The sequence below is a fragment of the Chenopodium album genome, chromosome 1 (assembly GCF_948465745.1).
Source record: "Chenopodium album chromosome 1, dcCheAlbu1.1, whole genome shotgun sequence".
Taxonomy (NCBI): domain Eukaryota; kingdom Viridiplantae; phylum Streptophyta; class Magnoliopsida; order Caryophyllales; family Amaranthaceae; genus Chenopodium; species Chenopodium album.
This window is the reverse complement of record NC_137834.1, coordinates 90,811,355-90,827,063: the sequence shown is the minus strand read 5'-3', so window position 1 is coordinate 90,827,063 and position 15,709 is coordinate 90,811,355. Positions and strand designations below refer to the sequence as shown.

Here is a 15,709-nt window from a genome sequence, read left to right as displayed (position 1 = left end):
ACTAATGCGAAGAAAATTGTAAATGTGTTTTTAATGAACCTATCTAGAATTAGCTTTTGGTTTAATGGAGATATGAAAAATATTGTATTCCTTTCTATTGTCTAACCGTTAGTATAGTCTCTAAATTTATTATTGATTCTACAATGTTTAAATTCTATGTCTATTTATTATATGTCGATAATTTCAAAGTAATGGCGGCTTGGGTTCAAATCTTATCAACCATCATTTTTACTTTTTAGTGGGTTTATAAGAATGTTAAATTGAGTTGAATTATGAAGTATCTGATACAATAGTTTTTGCTTCACCTTTTATACATTTGAGAAATTTTATACGGAGTATAATTTTTGGAATAAGAAAAAAAAAGGAAAGTGATTGTCAATTATATTCATCAGATTAGGAAAAAAAAAAAAAATCTATAATTGGAAGTATGCAAGTTAAATGAATAATTGAATATAATCTCAATGATTCACTTTTATAGTACATGAATCAAAAGATACTTAAAATAATTTCATATAGCCACTGCAAAAAGCTAATAGAAGAGGGTAATGGGCAAGTACAAATAATCCATATTTATCGTGAAGCAAACCGTGCTGCGGACTGGTTAGCAAATCAAGGGGTAGCCCAGAACAACAATATCGAGTTGATTCAATTCCCTCCTATCAAGCTAGGACGTATTCTTCACGATGATATTGTTGGAGTGGCTTGGCCACGTTTAATTTCTAATTAGTTTGTTTTAGTTTCTTTTCCGAGGCTTTGCCTCTCATTTGCATAAAAAAAAAAAAATATATAGCTGTACATATAAAACAACACTCCGTAATATTTTAGGTACTCATAATATCGAAGATAATGGAATATAAGTATATAAGTATATATATCTTTATTAAATTAAAGAAATACTATAATTTTGGTAAACAAAAACAGTGCAAAGGCCATGAAGCTTGCCAACATGCCAAAATGGTAAATTTTTACTAATTTTTACAATAACAAAGTTATGGAATGAAAACGACCAAATATTGACTAATACTTGGACTTGTTAAGATTATATTATTGTAAGATTTGTAGCAAATTAGTTATATAGATACACTTGTAAAAGTTTAAGAATATTTATTCTTCTATTATTGATTGCATGGGACCCAGTTAAAGTGAGCAGTTGGGAGGGCCAACTACCACATAAAAATTAAAATTAATAAAAGAGTTTAGGACACCTAACAACTTAACTGGTTGTAAGTGGTGAACTAATTGAAGTTCATGTAATTGAGGCCCAAAAGTGCGAAAAAGTCCAGTTGAACTGGGCCATGGTCTTATTATGGTATGATCTTGTACCAGCCCATTTGATTAAGTCCAATATGCAATATGGTTCAGTCCAGTAACAAAAAAAGTTCCTACTCAAAAAAAGTCATTTCTTTCAGCTAAAATGTACTAGCAGTTGGGCTGTTGGGCTTATGGTCTTTTTCTCCAAAAACCATGCATTGTGTATGGAGTTAGCTTTAGGGAGATTAGTTGGGAAGCATAGCAATTTTACAATCTACTAATCTATTGCTAGCATAATTCTTGTACTCCTAACGATGTGTTTATCTCTGTTCGTCTTAGCGGAAAATTTAATGTATATAATCGGTATGTATTGTAACGAGTGTCATACATCACTGTTCATCACTAATTAAATTAAAACTTTTAGGCTTGACTTGTAGAAAGGAGATCACATTTAAACCAAGAAGTTGAAGCTTCAATCACACTAGGGGTAATTTGAGAGAGGGGATTTCCTTACATTTTCCCCACTCTCTCAAATTGTCTTGCCCAGTTTAACCTAGGTCGAGTTAACTCGTAAAAGATTTTGGCTTAAGACCCTTGTTCATTCCATTAAAAAAATTTATTGGAAAAAAAGTCATTTAAAGGGCGTGTGATGCTAGTGATATATTTCTTAAAATACGAGGTGGTTACAAACTTACAACTTACAAATATATTTTGTGATTTACATATGATGATGGTGAATTGGTGATGATATTACAGGATCTAATACAGATAGTACAATACTTGCTTTCCATATTATTCACGTTAGTATGAAAATAATGAACAATCTAATTTTTTTAAAAAAATAGTACTTGTACGAAGTAGTAATTAATTATGTAGGCTGTGGCCATGCATTTTGTATCGTTGACTAATCTCTCTAATATTTGTGGCTGGACTATAGACAATGGTGGTCTCTTGCCTATCTTTAGGCATGCTGGCCACACAGCACTCATCAATATTAGAGTGTCAATTAGTCAATTTTTGACTGCTTTATAAAAATTTTGAGCATTAATCATTGATTATACAAGTAATTTTGCTTGCTTTTTTGGTTTTTCTGATACTTTTTTGAACGGAATAATTTTGCTTGTTGAAGTCATTTGTCAATTGTCATGGCAAGTTAGCTAAAGATTTTTTTTTTCATCTTACACGTAATACAATTGGGTCAAAAATGTACCAATATGTTATTATTTTTGTTAATATGATGATTATGGAGCCAGGTACAAATAACAATCTTTGCAAGTTAGCAGCGTGCTTTGTAGGTTAAGATTTTATATTCACCTAATTGAATAGCTAATAGTTGATACATAATTACAAGTTTAGATGAAAGATAAGTCCAAATCAATTAAGATATTCATGTTAAAATAAGCTGAGAATTTTAGATGGACGGAGATAAATCCAATACAATAGCATAATCTAATAGCCGTGAAAATATTACTCAAATCCGCTGCTTGATTCACCTCCCGAAAACCACGAATGATGGACAACTTGCCTTAGTAAAATTTCCACTCTTAAAATTGAGCACCTTTATAAAGTACTTCCTCCGTTCTTTTTTACTTGACGCGCTTTGACTTTTATACTATTCATCACTCCTCCTTTGACCGTCTTTTGTGAATAATTTATAAGGAAAAACATGTTCATGTTGGATATTTTTGAATTCATCTCAAGAAATACTATCATAATATATAACTTTTATAATTTTTACTTATGGATAATTAAAGTTATTAATCATTGAAGTTTTGCAATTGACAAGCGTGATAAAAGAAACATGTAAAGTAAAAAAGCACAGGAAGTAATCCTATAACACAAAAGTCACACACTCACACCTTACTAGTTACTACTCCCCCGTCACACGCTCTCTCTCCTTGTCGAAGACTACCGCGAGACTGAGAGTGGAAAGCGCAATAATTACAAAGTGTTGGCCTAATCCCATTTTAACAGCACTCTAATAATATAATTACAGACAATATCATACGCCCTAATCTTGTTTTGCAGAAAACATTTGTTGCCAGTCAGACATCAGAAAGAAGCAGAACATTCTCTTCTTCTTCCCACCCTCCATCCCAAATCAAAAAAATCGGATCTTTTTTAATTTCTCTTTCTTTTGGGTCAAAAACAAATCAACCCTCTACTTTACCAGTCCAACAGACATAGTTCATCTTCTCTGTACTCCGGTAATTACTAATTAATTTCTCTTTTTTTTTTTTTTTTTTTTTTTTTTTTTTTTTTTTTCTGGGTATTTTTGAAGATGTCTACTTAATTTCTTATGCTTAATTCATAAATTTGGTACACAATTTTCCAGTTATTCTTTATATGATCTCAACTTGTGTTTAATTTGATTTCTGGTAAGCGGTTTCAAACTTGAAGTGGTAACTAGTGGGGTTTCTGGGAAATGTTTGTTTTTGTGCTTTAAATTCTGATGTTTGAGTTGGAAATTTAAATTGATTAATTATTTATTACCCAGGAAGTTTTGATTTGGATCAAAGCATCTTGAATTAAAATAATTGGTTTGAGTTAGTTGTGTGATTGGTGCTACAAAGATGTAACTTTGACGGATGTATAATTTTGGGAGGCTAATTTTTTGTGTCAATTGGAAATCAAGTTTGGTGGGTCAAAGATGCGGGAATTTAGTCAATGGTGGGTGAAGCCTTGTTAGTTGAAAACTTTACTTAGACTGTTTGTTGAGTGAGTTGACATTAACTGGGGATAAATTCTTGAATCTTAAACTTTTGGTAGCTATATTTAACTTGGGTAATCGAGTTTATAAGAGAGTGATAGAGATTGATGAAAGAAGTTATTTTGAGGAGAATCGAGGCAAAAATGCGAAAATTCTGAAAAAAAAAGAGTGAAACTGAAATCTACTAGATGAGTAGATGAGGAATGTATGCCATATGTTAAATTTGTTTGCTCCTGGTTAATAAATGAATCCACCAATTATCTTCCGCACTGGATCTTTGTAACGATTCGATTTAGTATTGCCACAGGAATGCTGTTCCATGGGATACTTGTGTGATTGACTTTTAGAGGATTAGTAGCTGGAGCTGGTGGCATCAGTGATGGAGCTCCTTTTAGCTGTTCTGGCCTTCATTTGTTTGCTTCCTTGCAGTTTGGCCGATTTTCAAGGTATTAGCCTCTTGACTGTTACTCCAATTGAATACTATCTATTGTTGAGGCATTGGGGGTAGATTTGATTCTGATATTGTAATTAGTGCAGTCAGCCAGCCAGTATGTTGCGTAGCATTCTTAATTTTGTGATTAATCAAATGTTGATCGTTACTGATGCTATTCTCTGTTTTAAGGCGAGGCGCTTTTTGCAGTGAAGCAATCATTGCATGCTTCAGACAATCAGTTGCGTGATTGGAACCCCAATATGGTTAATCCTTGCACTTGGTCAAATGTTATGTGTGACCCTAGTAACAATGTTATTTCTGTGTAAGTGCTTTTGATGCATCGTCTACATTATTACCCTATGCATGCACGTGGATCATAATAGAAGACTCATTTTGTTATTTGGTCACAGGACATTGTCTTCCATGGGATTATCTGGATCATTGTCACCTAAAGTCGGCACTCTGAAGACTCTTTCAACTCTGTAGGTTTTACTTTTCATTATGTTGTTTTCTGTACTACCCACTGACGAGGCTTTTGTTTTATAGATGCTATATCTCATATATCTGTACATTTGTGATGGTTTTCTTGTTAGAAAATTTCTAAACTGACTAATTATTGATTCTTGTTCCCTTCAAAAAATAATATGTAATCTTGTTGTATAACTTATGTCTGTTCATTTAGTAGGGAAAAAAATTTCAAACTTATGTTCACCTGTTTAGTTTTACTTATAAGATAATAATTTAAGTATCTTATGCGCTATGACTGCATGCGAATCATCAGTTCAAATGTCATCTTCAGACTTAGGGAGTGGTGATTGGAAATTTTAAAATATATCTAGGATTTGTTTTATTTTAGAAGTTCTGGATTTGAGATCAAATTTGAAAGCATTGACCATATCGTTTTCTAATGTTCAATTTATATTTCTTAGCATTTAAGCTACCTGTTTGCTTTCCATGGTAACTTAGATACATTGACTATGCAGGTCTCTGCAAGGGAATGCTATTACTGGCAAAATTCCTAAGGAACTTGGAAATCTGTCAAGTCTAACAAGCCTGGATTTAGAGAATAATCATTTGACTGGTGAAATACCATCCTCCCTCGGTAATCTTAAAAATCTTAAATATTTGTGAGTAGTACCATCTTTGCTGTTTTGTCTTGAGATAATGCTACATCTGTATTGAATATGATGAATTTGCTTTATCCTTTTTTTTTAATTATCTTTCTTGATGCAGGACTTTGAGCTATAACAACCTCTCTGGGACTATCCCTGACTCGCTGGCTTCCCTTGATAACTTAATTAGCCTGTATGTGGAAATATTTTTATATTTTGTAGTATTAATACCGATTTATATTCTCATTTCAACCCCTTCCCAATTTTGTTGGGACTTGGAATAAAAGATATGAGTTTGAGTTATTGCTAGAATCTCTCTGTAGCTACCTTTTGTGTCTGACAAACCTGTAAATGTTGTTACAGCCAGCTCTCGTCAAATCAACTCACTGGCCCAATTCCTCAGAAGCTCTTTCTAATATCTCAATACAAGTATGATCTCTAATTCTTTCTTTTGATTGAATGACTGGATATTTTTTTACATGTTCACTGTTTGAGTAATGCGGCAAAAGCACTAATAATACACAATAAGGAATGGATGGATAAGCAGCATAGATGTATGCTCTTTTATACTTAACATCTTTTGTTTCCCTGATTGCAGTTTCTCAGGGAATCAATTGAGCTGTGGTAGAGATCTTCGCCATCCTTGTGTAGCTGAAGCTAATAGTGGAGGTATAATGGTTCTTGTGCATTTGGTGTGATTTGATGATTGTGTGTTTGTATTTATGTATTTCCAAGTTGCCGACTCTTGATTTATAGTTATGAAGCTATTGCTTTGAACTGATAATGTTTTGTGTTGACAGGTTCTTCAAATAAAACAAAAGTTGGAGTTATAGTTGGAGTAGTTGTAGGGCTAATTGGTATAATACTGGTTGGCTGTGTGCTGTTTTTCATATGCAAGAGCAGAATTACAAGATACAGGCGTGAAATCTATGTTGATGTTGCAGGTTTCATAATCTTCCTTTAAGTTGCTCAATTTATTTTTTCATAAGGTTTCTATAAAAGGTGTGTCAATCTGTTATCTTATAGTTAAATTATTTTAAAGTATTACTATGCATATTTGACATCTGCCAACCTTATCATCAGTCTGATTGGTATTGAGTGGTAGTTGTTGTATACTCGTACATCTTCCACATAGATATACATAGGTTTCAACCTCTCACGAACATAGATATCAACCAAGCGAATAAGCGATCACATAGATATGGAAATAAGGATCTTATTAGAACCACTCCTTTAGTGAGAATTGAGAACCTATCATAACCATTAGATTTGTAAAAGAAAAGTTAGGATTTCCTAGTTATTAATTTCTACTTTGTTAGATACAGTTGGTTAGTTTTACACTAAGAAGGTTATTTTTAATTGAGGATTGTGTGATGAGTTTTAATCTATAGCTTGAATATTATGCTCTAAAGTTTAAAGAGCCATGTGTATGAAAAGTTTGAATATGTCTGTGTTTTATATCTGAAGCCTCATTATGCATAACGATGCAGATTATTAATGTGTATGGCAGTAGAACTGATGCGCTCAGAGAACCTAATTATTTTTCTGTGTTTGTGATTATATTCAGGTGAAGTTGATCGTACAATTGCATTTGGGCAGCTGAAACGATTCGCTTATAGGGAGCTGCAGATAGCAACAGACAATTTCTGTGAGAAAAATGTTCTCGGTCAAGGAGGTTTTGGCAAGGTTTACAAAGGTGTGCTAGGAGACAACACAAAGGTTGCAGTGAAACGATTAACCGACTATGAGAGCCCTGGAGGAGATGCAGCTTTTCAGCGTGAAGTTGAGATGATAAGTGTTGCTGTACATAGGAATCTATTACGTTTAATAGGGTTCTGCACTACACCAACAGAGAGACTATTGGTGTATCCATTCATGCAAAACCTGAGTGTAGCTTATCGTTTGCGGGGTAATATTCCCTTCCTTTGTGATATAACTATATAAGTGGTACTTTTTCAACTTCTAATTAAACTTTGAGTCAAAGAAACTTGAACACCTTCAGTAACAAATTCACCTCTATGCCCCCTGCCCTCTCTTTCTGTTCTTTCATTCTTTATTCTTTTTTTTTTCTTTAATGTGTATTATATTTCATTTTTTGGGGTTGTTGGAGGGGGAGGGATGGTTGGCATGATTAATTTTAAGTTTCACTTATCTTCTTAAAGTAATTCCACTATTAACTTGTTTTAAAGTTATCCCAAATTTTACTGGAACAATTGTAAGAATAGTGCCAAGTATATCTGCCCAGTTTGGTGCATAGTATCCTGGAAAAACAAATTTTGAACTATTTTTAGAAGGTACCTCCAACCCTGAGATTACTCTTTGAAACTTAGCTGCAGCTCCCTATGCATTATTCTAATAATATTGATAGCTTTTGTATACTATTTGTAAATCATCGATATACCAGTAGGGTTAGAAGTTACGGAGTAGAAGTCATGAGTGTTAACTTATTCGACTAATCCTGCTGGTCTTATTTTCCATATTGGAGCTACTTTCAATTGCTGTACAAGATTACACTGAAATGACCTACTAAAAATGTTATCTCTTGCCTTGACAACGGGATTAAAATAATGAATTTTCTGTATTTGTATGTTGTCTTAATGTGATATTTGTATATCTTGCACTGCTATATTTACGGTCTGTAACATGCTATTATCTGGCCTATTTTTCTACAGAGTTGAAACCTGGAGAGTCTATTGTAGATTGGCCTACGCGAAAACGAATAGCTTTGGGCACTGCACGTGGACTAGAGTATCTGCATGAACACTGCAACCCTAAGATCATCCATCGTGACGTAAAGGCTGCTAATGTATTGCTAGATGAAGACTTTGAAGCAGTAGTGGGTGATTTTGGTTTAGCAAAACTGGTAGATGTTAGGAAAACTAATGTGACCACTCAGGTGCGTGGGACAATGGGTCACATAGCACCTGAGTACTTGTCCACTGGGAAGTCCTCTGAGAGGACAGATGTCTTTGGTTATGGAATTATGCTGCTAGAGCTTGTGACAGGTCAACGGGCCATCGATTTTTCACGATTGGAAGAAGAAGATGACGTCTTATTGCTTGATCATGTAAGTTTACTGAAACCATTTATCTCTTAGGTGCTGTCCTTTTATGTGGTTCATTTAATAGTATGTAGTTCATTTAATAGTATGTAGTTCATTTAATAGTATGAGTATTAACTATGTGTTGATTTACAATCTTAACATGAATTTTGGCATATATAATCATGACAACTATATTAATCCATCATTTGTACTTATTTTATCCTGCAAAGCTCACTGGCACCCTTGGCTGAGATCTTTACTAAATATCTTAAATCTATTTGGGATAGAAGGTTTGTCTATGTGATGATACTAGTGTATGTACTTTATTACCCTTCGATGAGGATCTCACATTGATCTTTCATGTGCTTTTGATTTCCTTTTCTTTTTCTCTTACTTTTTTTTATCTTTTTTTTTCTATGGATTTAGATTACTTAAATTTTAATTCTTGTGCTCTTGAATGATCACAGGTTAAGAAGTTGCAGAGAGAAAAAAGATTAGATGCAATTGTTGATAAAAATCTGAATAAGACCTATGACATTCAAGAAGTGGAGATGATGATCCAAGTTGCATTGTTATGTACTCAAGCTTCACCAGAAGAACGCCCAGCAATGTCTGAGGTGGTGCGAATGCTTGAAGGAGAGGGGCTTGCTGCAAGATGGGAGGAATGGCAGACTGTGGAAGTCACTCGCAGGCAAGAACATGAAAGAATGCATAGAAGATTCGACTGGGGTGATGATTCTATTCATAATCAGGATGCTATTGAGTTGTCCGGTGGAAGATAGGGCTAATGATGAAGGTATCCCTGGGTCCCTATTTTAGAATAATTAAAAATGCTTGCTTTGTCTTAACCTCCTTAATAGAAGTAGTTTAGCCTGCTCTATAGATTTTCTTCCTTGCCTTGTTGAAAGAAATTATGTGCAGATTTTGGAATTGTTACATTGGCATTCCTGATTTATATTCTACTGTGTGTATATAGCCAAAATAGCAACTCTTCTTCTTAGTAGTGTGTGAGATTCTCAGGGAAAACCTTGAGTGATGTATGCTTTCATAATTCCAAAGCAACTGTTAGAAGGCTCTCTTGGGCAATACAATTATTGAATGGTTTCAGCTTTTTATGCTTCAGTGATGCCTCCTTTCTGAAGTTTGAGAAATGGAGCAATGATATAACACTTCCAGGGATCGGGCTTCTTAGTCCTTTCCCTGGGCAATTTCTTGATATAATTTCTATATGAAGCAGTATCCTAGGATTTTTCTGACTGAATAGGAGGCTAGTTTTGGGCATCAGAACCTCAGATTTTATATTTGCGATCCAATTTCCATATAAACTAGGTTTGTCTCAAACAGATTGCTTACAATGATCAACACTTCCAGGGATCGTAGCAGTATTCTGGGATTTTTGTGACCGAGTAGGAGGTTAGTTTTGGACAAAAGCAACTATGACTTTTTTTTTTTTCCCTTTTTCGATCCAATCCTGGGATCAACTAGGTTTTTCTATGAGAGATTGCTTTAAGTTGCACGACTCTTGAGTGGTATTCATTTTGCGGATCCTTCTTGAATAAGTTTTTCTTCTCTCTTCCTACTAGATTTTCTACCATTTTAGCTAAGTACTTCGTATAATTCATATATGATGCCCCATACGTGTTGTCACGCGTGTTGTGTATTACCTGGGTATGGCGATTGGCAAGGCAAATGGAGAGTCTGGATGGTCTGGGATAATATAAATTGCTATCTGATGACTTCTTGTATTATGATGATTGCTGATGATTTTATTTTTTTTAGTTTTATTTTTTTTACTGCTTGAAAATTTGATCACTCTTCTTTACACAATTGAATATTGATGGGATGCTTAGGATGGGGATGTCTTCTAGGAATTAATTGATCATATTTTCACATTTCTGCAAGATTAAGTTACATAATTACATGGAAGAGTTAAAAAACAAAATAGAAAAATTAGATCATTATTGTTATTAGTTTACTAATACTATGTACTCCGCATCTTGTTAGACCTCCACTCTACCGCCCCTCTTTGTCGTAGGGTTTAAGAAGGGCTATAGATTTTGCGGTTCTTCATCCAGAACTTCTAGTAGTTGATACCTTCCTCCAAGGTTGGATTTTCGCATTGTTCTGCTTTCTATCTGGTTGAAGCATAGCTGCCACTACACGCTTCTTCTCATCTTTCTTGTTACCGAACTCATTCTCTGCTAGAAGATATTTTGGTATGGATTCCATGTCTCTAAACTCCATCTCTCTAAAGTTGATGCCACTTTCTTTGTAATCTACACCCGCCATGGCTAATGCATCAATCGACATGACTAAACCTCGGAACCTCTCTCACTCTCGCTCTTGCTCTCTCTATCTGTTTTTTTTTTTTAAGCTTTGTATTCTTTGAAGATATTTTATGATCGCTGATATCCTGGAATGCAAGATTGTTGGATATATTTATAAGGAGGAAGAAGGATAAGGGGGGGCAAATGGTGAATGTATGCATTCATTGCACTTGAGGTAATTGAAAAACCACTTTGTAAAAAGGAAGCTGTTTAATTTTTGCACTTATAGTAGTTACACCTTTTCTGGTTTTTATTATTACTGTATAAGATATTTCATGTTAACCATATACCCGTGAACCTAACATTATATATTAGACATTATACGTTAAAACCATTTTTGTGATTTAATATGGGCAAATAAGCTTACTCTTCTTCCATATATAGAAGGTTATCCTTGGCTATTTTAAGCTTATATGGCTATACTAATTGTGTCCACTTGTGTTGCTGGCAACCGAAATCGGAATCGAAAGGGATACCTGTGGTCGATGGGAGTTGAATTTAGGTTATCCAAAGCAACAAGATACAAACATTACTATAAGTATGAAGAGTCTAACTATTACAGAGTTGTTGTATTATTAATTACAAGTGGTTTGAGTAACAGACTTATCTGTATATTGAGCGACTAACCTTGTCAAACGAGAGAGATATATCTTAAATTGTCCCAAAATTATACTCCGTAATCCAATTTCTTGGGTTAGTAAGTTTATGTATGAACTTTCTTGTATCACTCTAAATGACACATTATTATTTTACGAATTGTATGATAATAAATAAATCATTACCGAGTAAGGATAGCTCAAGTGGTTTGAACTCCCCGCCCGATTTTAAGAGATTTTGGGATCGATTCTCATCAACTGTCCTTGTGGCTCTCTAAATACCCAAAAAAAAAAAAAAAAAAAAAAAAAAAAAAAAAAAAAAAAAAAAAAAAAAAAAATCGTTAAAATGTGTTTGTAAAAGATATTTTGTGTACCATAAATTTCTTACCAAATTACTGCAAGATGAGCCATATTCCAATTATTGAGAAAATCAGCTTATCCTTGCCATATTTCCATGTATTTTGCCAGAAAATTAAATCTTTTGGAAGCATACATTATCCATTTATTATCCCGTCTCTTCTCTTGCATTGTACTAGTACTAAACTCTAGTAGTCTAGTATGACTATAGACAAACTTTTAAATAAAACGGATGTTCAGTAAATTACTGAACATCCGTTATAAAGTGACAATAAAATGTATAAAAGTTACACTAAAACGCACAAAAGTTACCCTGACATATATATAAGTTATTTATGCTTCATTGATAAATTTGACAAAAGTGACACTAAATTTGACAAAAGTGACACAAAAGTGTACCCGATGTTCAGTAAATTACTGAAAACCGGGTGTATACAAAAGTTTTCCATGACTATATTGGCTATTTTTGGGTCACTGTCTTTCACTAACTAACTATGTAGGCCCATTATTATTTTTATTCAATTTTGTTTCAAATTTTCTATGACTAGCTCTTTCTACTTTGAGGAGTGGCTCCTTATTTATTTGAAGGATCACTTGTACTATACATTTAATGTTTTTGCTATATTTTCTTATAAAATTTGTTGAGAAAGGAAATACGGAGCATAAAAATTCATTCTTTCAATTTTGAAGTTCATAGTTTTATTAATGTAAATAAATCTTAATATTTTGGTTTTGCAAGTGAAACCATTTGTTTTTTTTAAATAAATAAGTAAATAAACAAGGTATACCAAATTGAAACCAAAAGTTTTGAAAATCACACATGATCAATTATACAAAGTCTATATAATCGGTCATAATATTATTTGGATTTAAGAGTGTAATTAACTAATTATCAAATAAGTTTCGAACCTCCAACCTCTAATAGAGGAATCTTGCCATATTTTTTAACAAAAGCATCCACTTTTTAACTTGAATTATATACTTACGTATTATGTTTGTTGTGCATCTAGATTGATTTGGAAATAAAAACCGTGGTTTTAAATTGTTGGTGCCGCTGGTTTTTGGCAATCACAAGTATAATGTTGAAGGCAGGAGATAGTATAGGCTAGGCAGCTAGCAATCTAACAGCATTATAAAGGTGATGTACAACTAATTACAACTTTAAAAACCAATAAAAGAATCAATGGAAATCTATGCATGTGATATTTAGACAAAGGTTAAGTTAATTAGGGTATAATTCAAGGAATTATCTTCCTCTAACTTCATTTATCTATGGTCTACCAGATTATAAGCATTGCTTAGAACACAATAGGGCAAAGATAGTGCCTAAAGTAGTGTGTATTATCCCAAGGTACTTGTGTATTATGAGTACAAACTATGAACATATAGGGTGGACCAAGGCATGAATGAGATCATTTCGAGCACCAAGTAAGTTTCAGGAAGCACCTTCATGCATAATCTTGTCGAGTTTAAAATGGTTTTTAAAAGCCAAACTAAAAGGCTATAATACACATGAAATTGAACCATTTTCAAAGATTTTATGACCCGGAGTCGAAAGCTCACATAATCATAATGGACACCTTAGGGGGTCATATAATGTTGTTTTGAGCCATGTATGACCAATACTTGGGTGTATAAAGGCCTATGGTGGCCTATAACTAATGAAAGAAGGTGTATACAAAGACAACCATATTGACTATTTAGAGGCAAAGTGGATAGCTCTAAGTCTTCCAATCACTGAAATGGTATCACAAATGTGTTATGAGATCCATAGGAAACATCTCGATCTTTTTACTTTCTAGATCCAAAAAAGTAAAAAATTGTCTAAAACTGAAGGTTATAATCTATAGTTTTGGACCAATTTTGGAGGTATCGCCGTTTCGGAACCCGATATCAAAATTGTCTAAAACTGTAGGTTATGTGCAATGATGTTATTAGAGCCATATATGAGCATTGTTTGGTCATATAAAGACTTGTAGTGGCCTTGAATTAATTAAGAGAAGCATGTGTAGAAATGGTTAAATTGGCAGTTTAAAGGTTCCAACCATCCGAATGACCTTCCACCTCAGTGAGTGTCGTGGGGTCCATAGGAAGAACTTCGACCACTTTTCCGATTCTTTCGTGTCTGAAATAGTCCAAATTGTCCAAGGCTGAAGGCTATATAATACACGAAATTAGACCAATTTTGAAGATTATGAGGCTTCTATCATGATAACTCAAGATTTTAGAGGATGCATATTGTGGTCATATAATGTAATTTGGAACCATATATGACCGCTAGTTGGTAAAGCAGATTATTTTATCCACCTAAGTGGCCTTTCGTGGTCTCATGACTTCATGAGATTCATGGGAATCATCTCGTCTTCTATCATTTTCGATTCCAAGAAAGTACAAAACAATCTACAATTAAAAATATTGTACACTATTTTGGATCAATTTTTAATTCGGGACAATTATCCCAAAACTAAAGTGGATCTGGATTGTGTCTCCCAAGTTCAAAAGTAAATGATAAGTAAATGACAAGTAAAACATAATCACTTGGGTTCTTGTTAAACAATTTATAGTATTAAAATATCAATTATATATACTCCATAAATTTTTATATTGCTTAAAAATCAAGAAATGCTTTATTAATTTACATTAAGTTATACTTCGTATGAACAAGGTATTACAGCAAAATTTAGGCCAGCTTGAGTTGTAACTGTAGCAAAACATGGGAAAAGCATTATAGAGATGTTTATCTCACAAGATGTTGTCCACTCTTATGAACATGGTAAGCCTAATAATAGCTGTAATTATCATTATTAACACTCTTAACTTTGAGTTGCCTTTTGATACTTCAAATTTCTCCTTATCATTAGTGTTATTGAAGTTTATGAAACTGCAATATTGTTGCTCATCTTCATCAGCCAGGAGGTGGTCCGGTGTTTCCTCTAAGTCGGCGCGCTCCCATTCTTCAGTTTCTAACCCAAAGCTAGCATAATCTTCTCCTGCCATTGCCAATGCTTCTAAGGAAGTCGACATATTTTTCTTTTTCGATTCGAGTTTTGGACTAAGGTTAAATTTGATTGATAAGTTTGCTAAGAAGTTGTAATTGAAGGATGAGTATATCTGTATATGCATGTGTGCGTACGTGTGTGTTTATATATGCATGTTTACAGGTTGAATTTTCTCTATGAAATCACGGGTTATGCAAAGAATCAAATTAGTTGAATTGAAATTCAGATTTTCAGAAATTTTATGCAATAACATTCTCGTGATATAATATATAGTATATCATTCATTCACTCCTTCCTGAAATCATTGAATTTGACAAGTCAGCATTTCAACTATGCGTACGTGCACATTGGATGAATGTCAAAAAGTAGAGTCCCTGGTCATTTGGTCAAGAAGATACACAAGTATTGTACGAAGTATATGCAAATTTGACTTGATCGAAAGTATATGCCAAAATTACAAGGTCGCATTGGACATTTATTGGACATTTGGACACATACTTATGTCGTAGAGTGTACGTGTCGGAGCATCAGATTTTTCTTGCAGAATTAACAGGAGCGATTTTGTTACGGACAGTTTTAACACCAACTTTTTTTACCAACAGAAACAGAGGAGGTCTTACAAAAGAATAGCTGTATTATAAACATTACAGACTTTACAGTTATGTTTTAGTAACTAAAAGGTTTAGCGTTAGTACTGTCAAATTTCAAACCGAAACCGTTTAACTGCTCGAAACCAACCGACCCAAATGAGAACCGAACCAATTAAAAACCGATTTTGTAAAACCAAAAACCGACCCGAACCGTATTTAAGTAAAACCGAAACCGAACTGATCCGAATAATGTCAAACCGTATAAGAACCGAACCCGTTAACAAACCGAAC

At 33.7% G+C, this 15,709-nt stretch overlaps 1 protein-coding gene across 2 annotated transcripts; it reads left to right on the top strand.

Moving 5' to 3' along the window:
* Positions 1-3,260: 3,260 nt before the first annotated feature.
* Positions 3,261-9,641, top strand: LOC145563102 (putative LRR receptor-like serine/threonine-protein kinase At5g10290). Of its 2 annotated transcripts, none has more exons than XM_081623516.1 (12): positions 3,261-3,458; positions 4,269-4,407; positions 4,584-4,716; positions 4,805-4,876; positions 5,378-5,521; positions 5,628-5,699; positions 5,870-5,935; positions 6,105-6,175; positions 6,307-6,450; positions 7,074-7,415; positions 8,179-8,573; positions 9,017-9,641. In XM_081623516.1, the coding sequence occupies exons 2-12, from the start codon at positions 4,341-4,343 to the stop codon at positions 9,329-9,331; spliced, it is 1,821 nt and encodes a 606-aa protein (XP_081479642.1). In that variant the 5' UTR covers positions 3,261-3,458; positions 4,269-4,340; the 3' UTR covers positions 9,332-9,641. The 2 variants fall into 2 exon arrangements, with proteins under 2 accessions (XP_081479642.1, XP_081479651.1); XM_081623525.1 differs by having other exon boundaries at positions 4,258-4,407.
* The last annotated feature ends 6,068 nt before the right edge of the window (positions 9,642-15,709 follow it).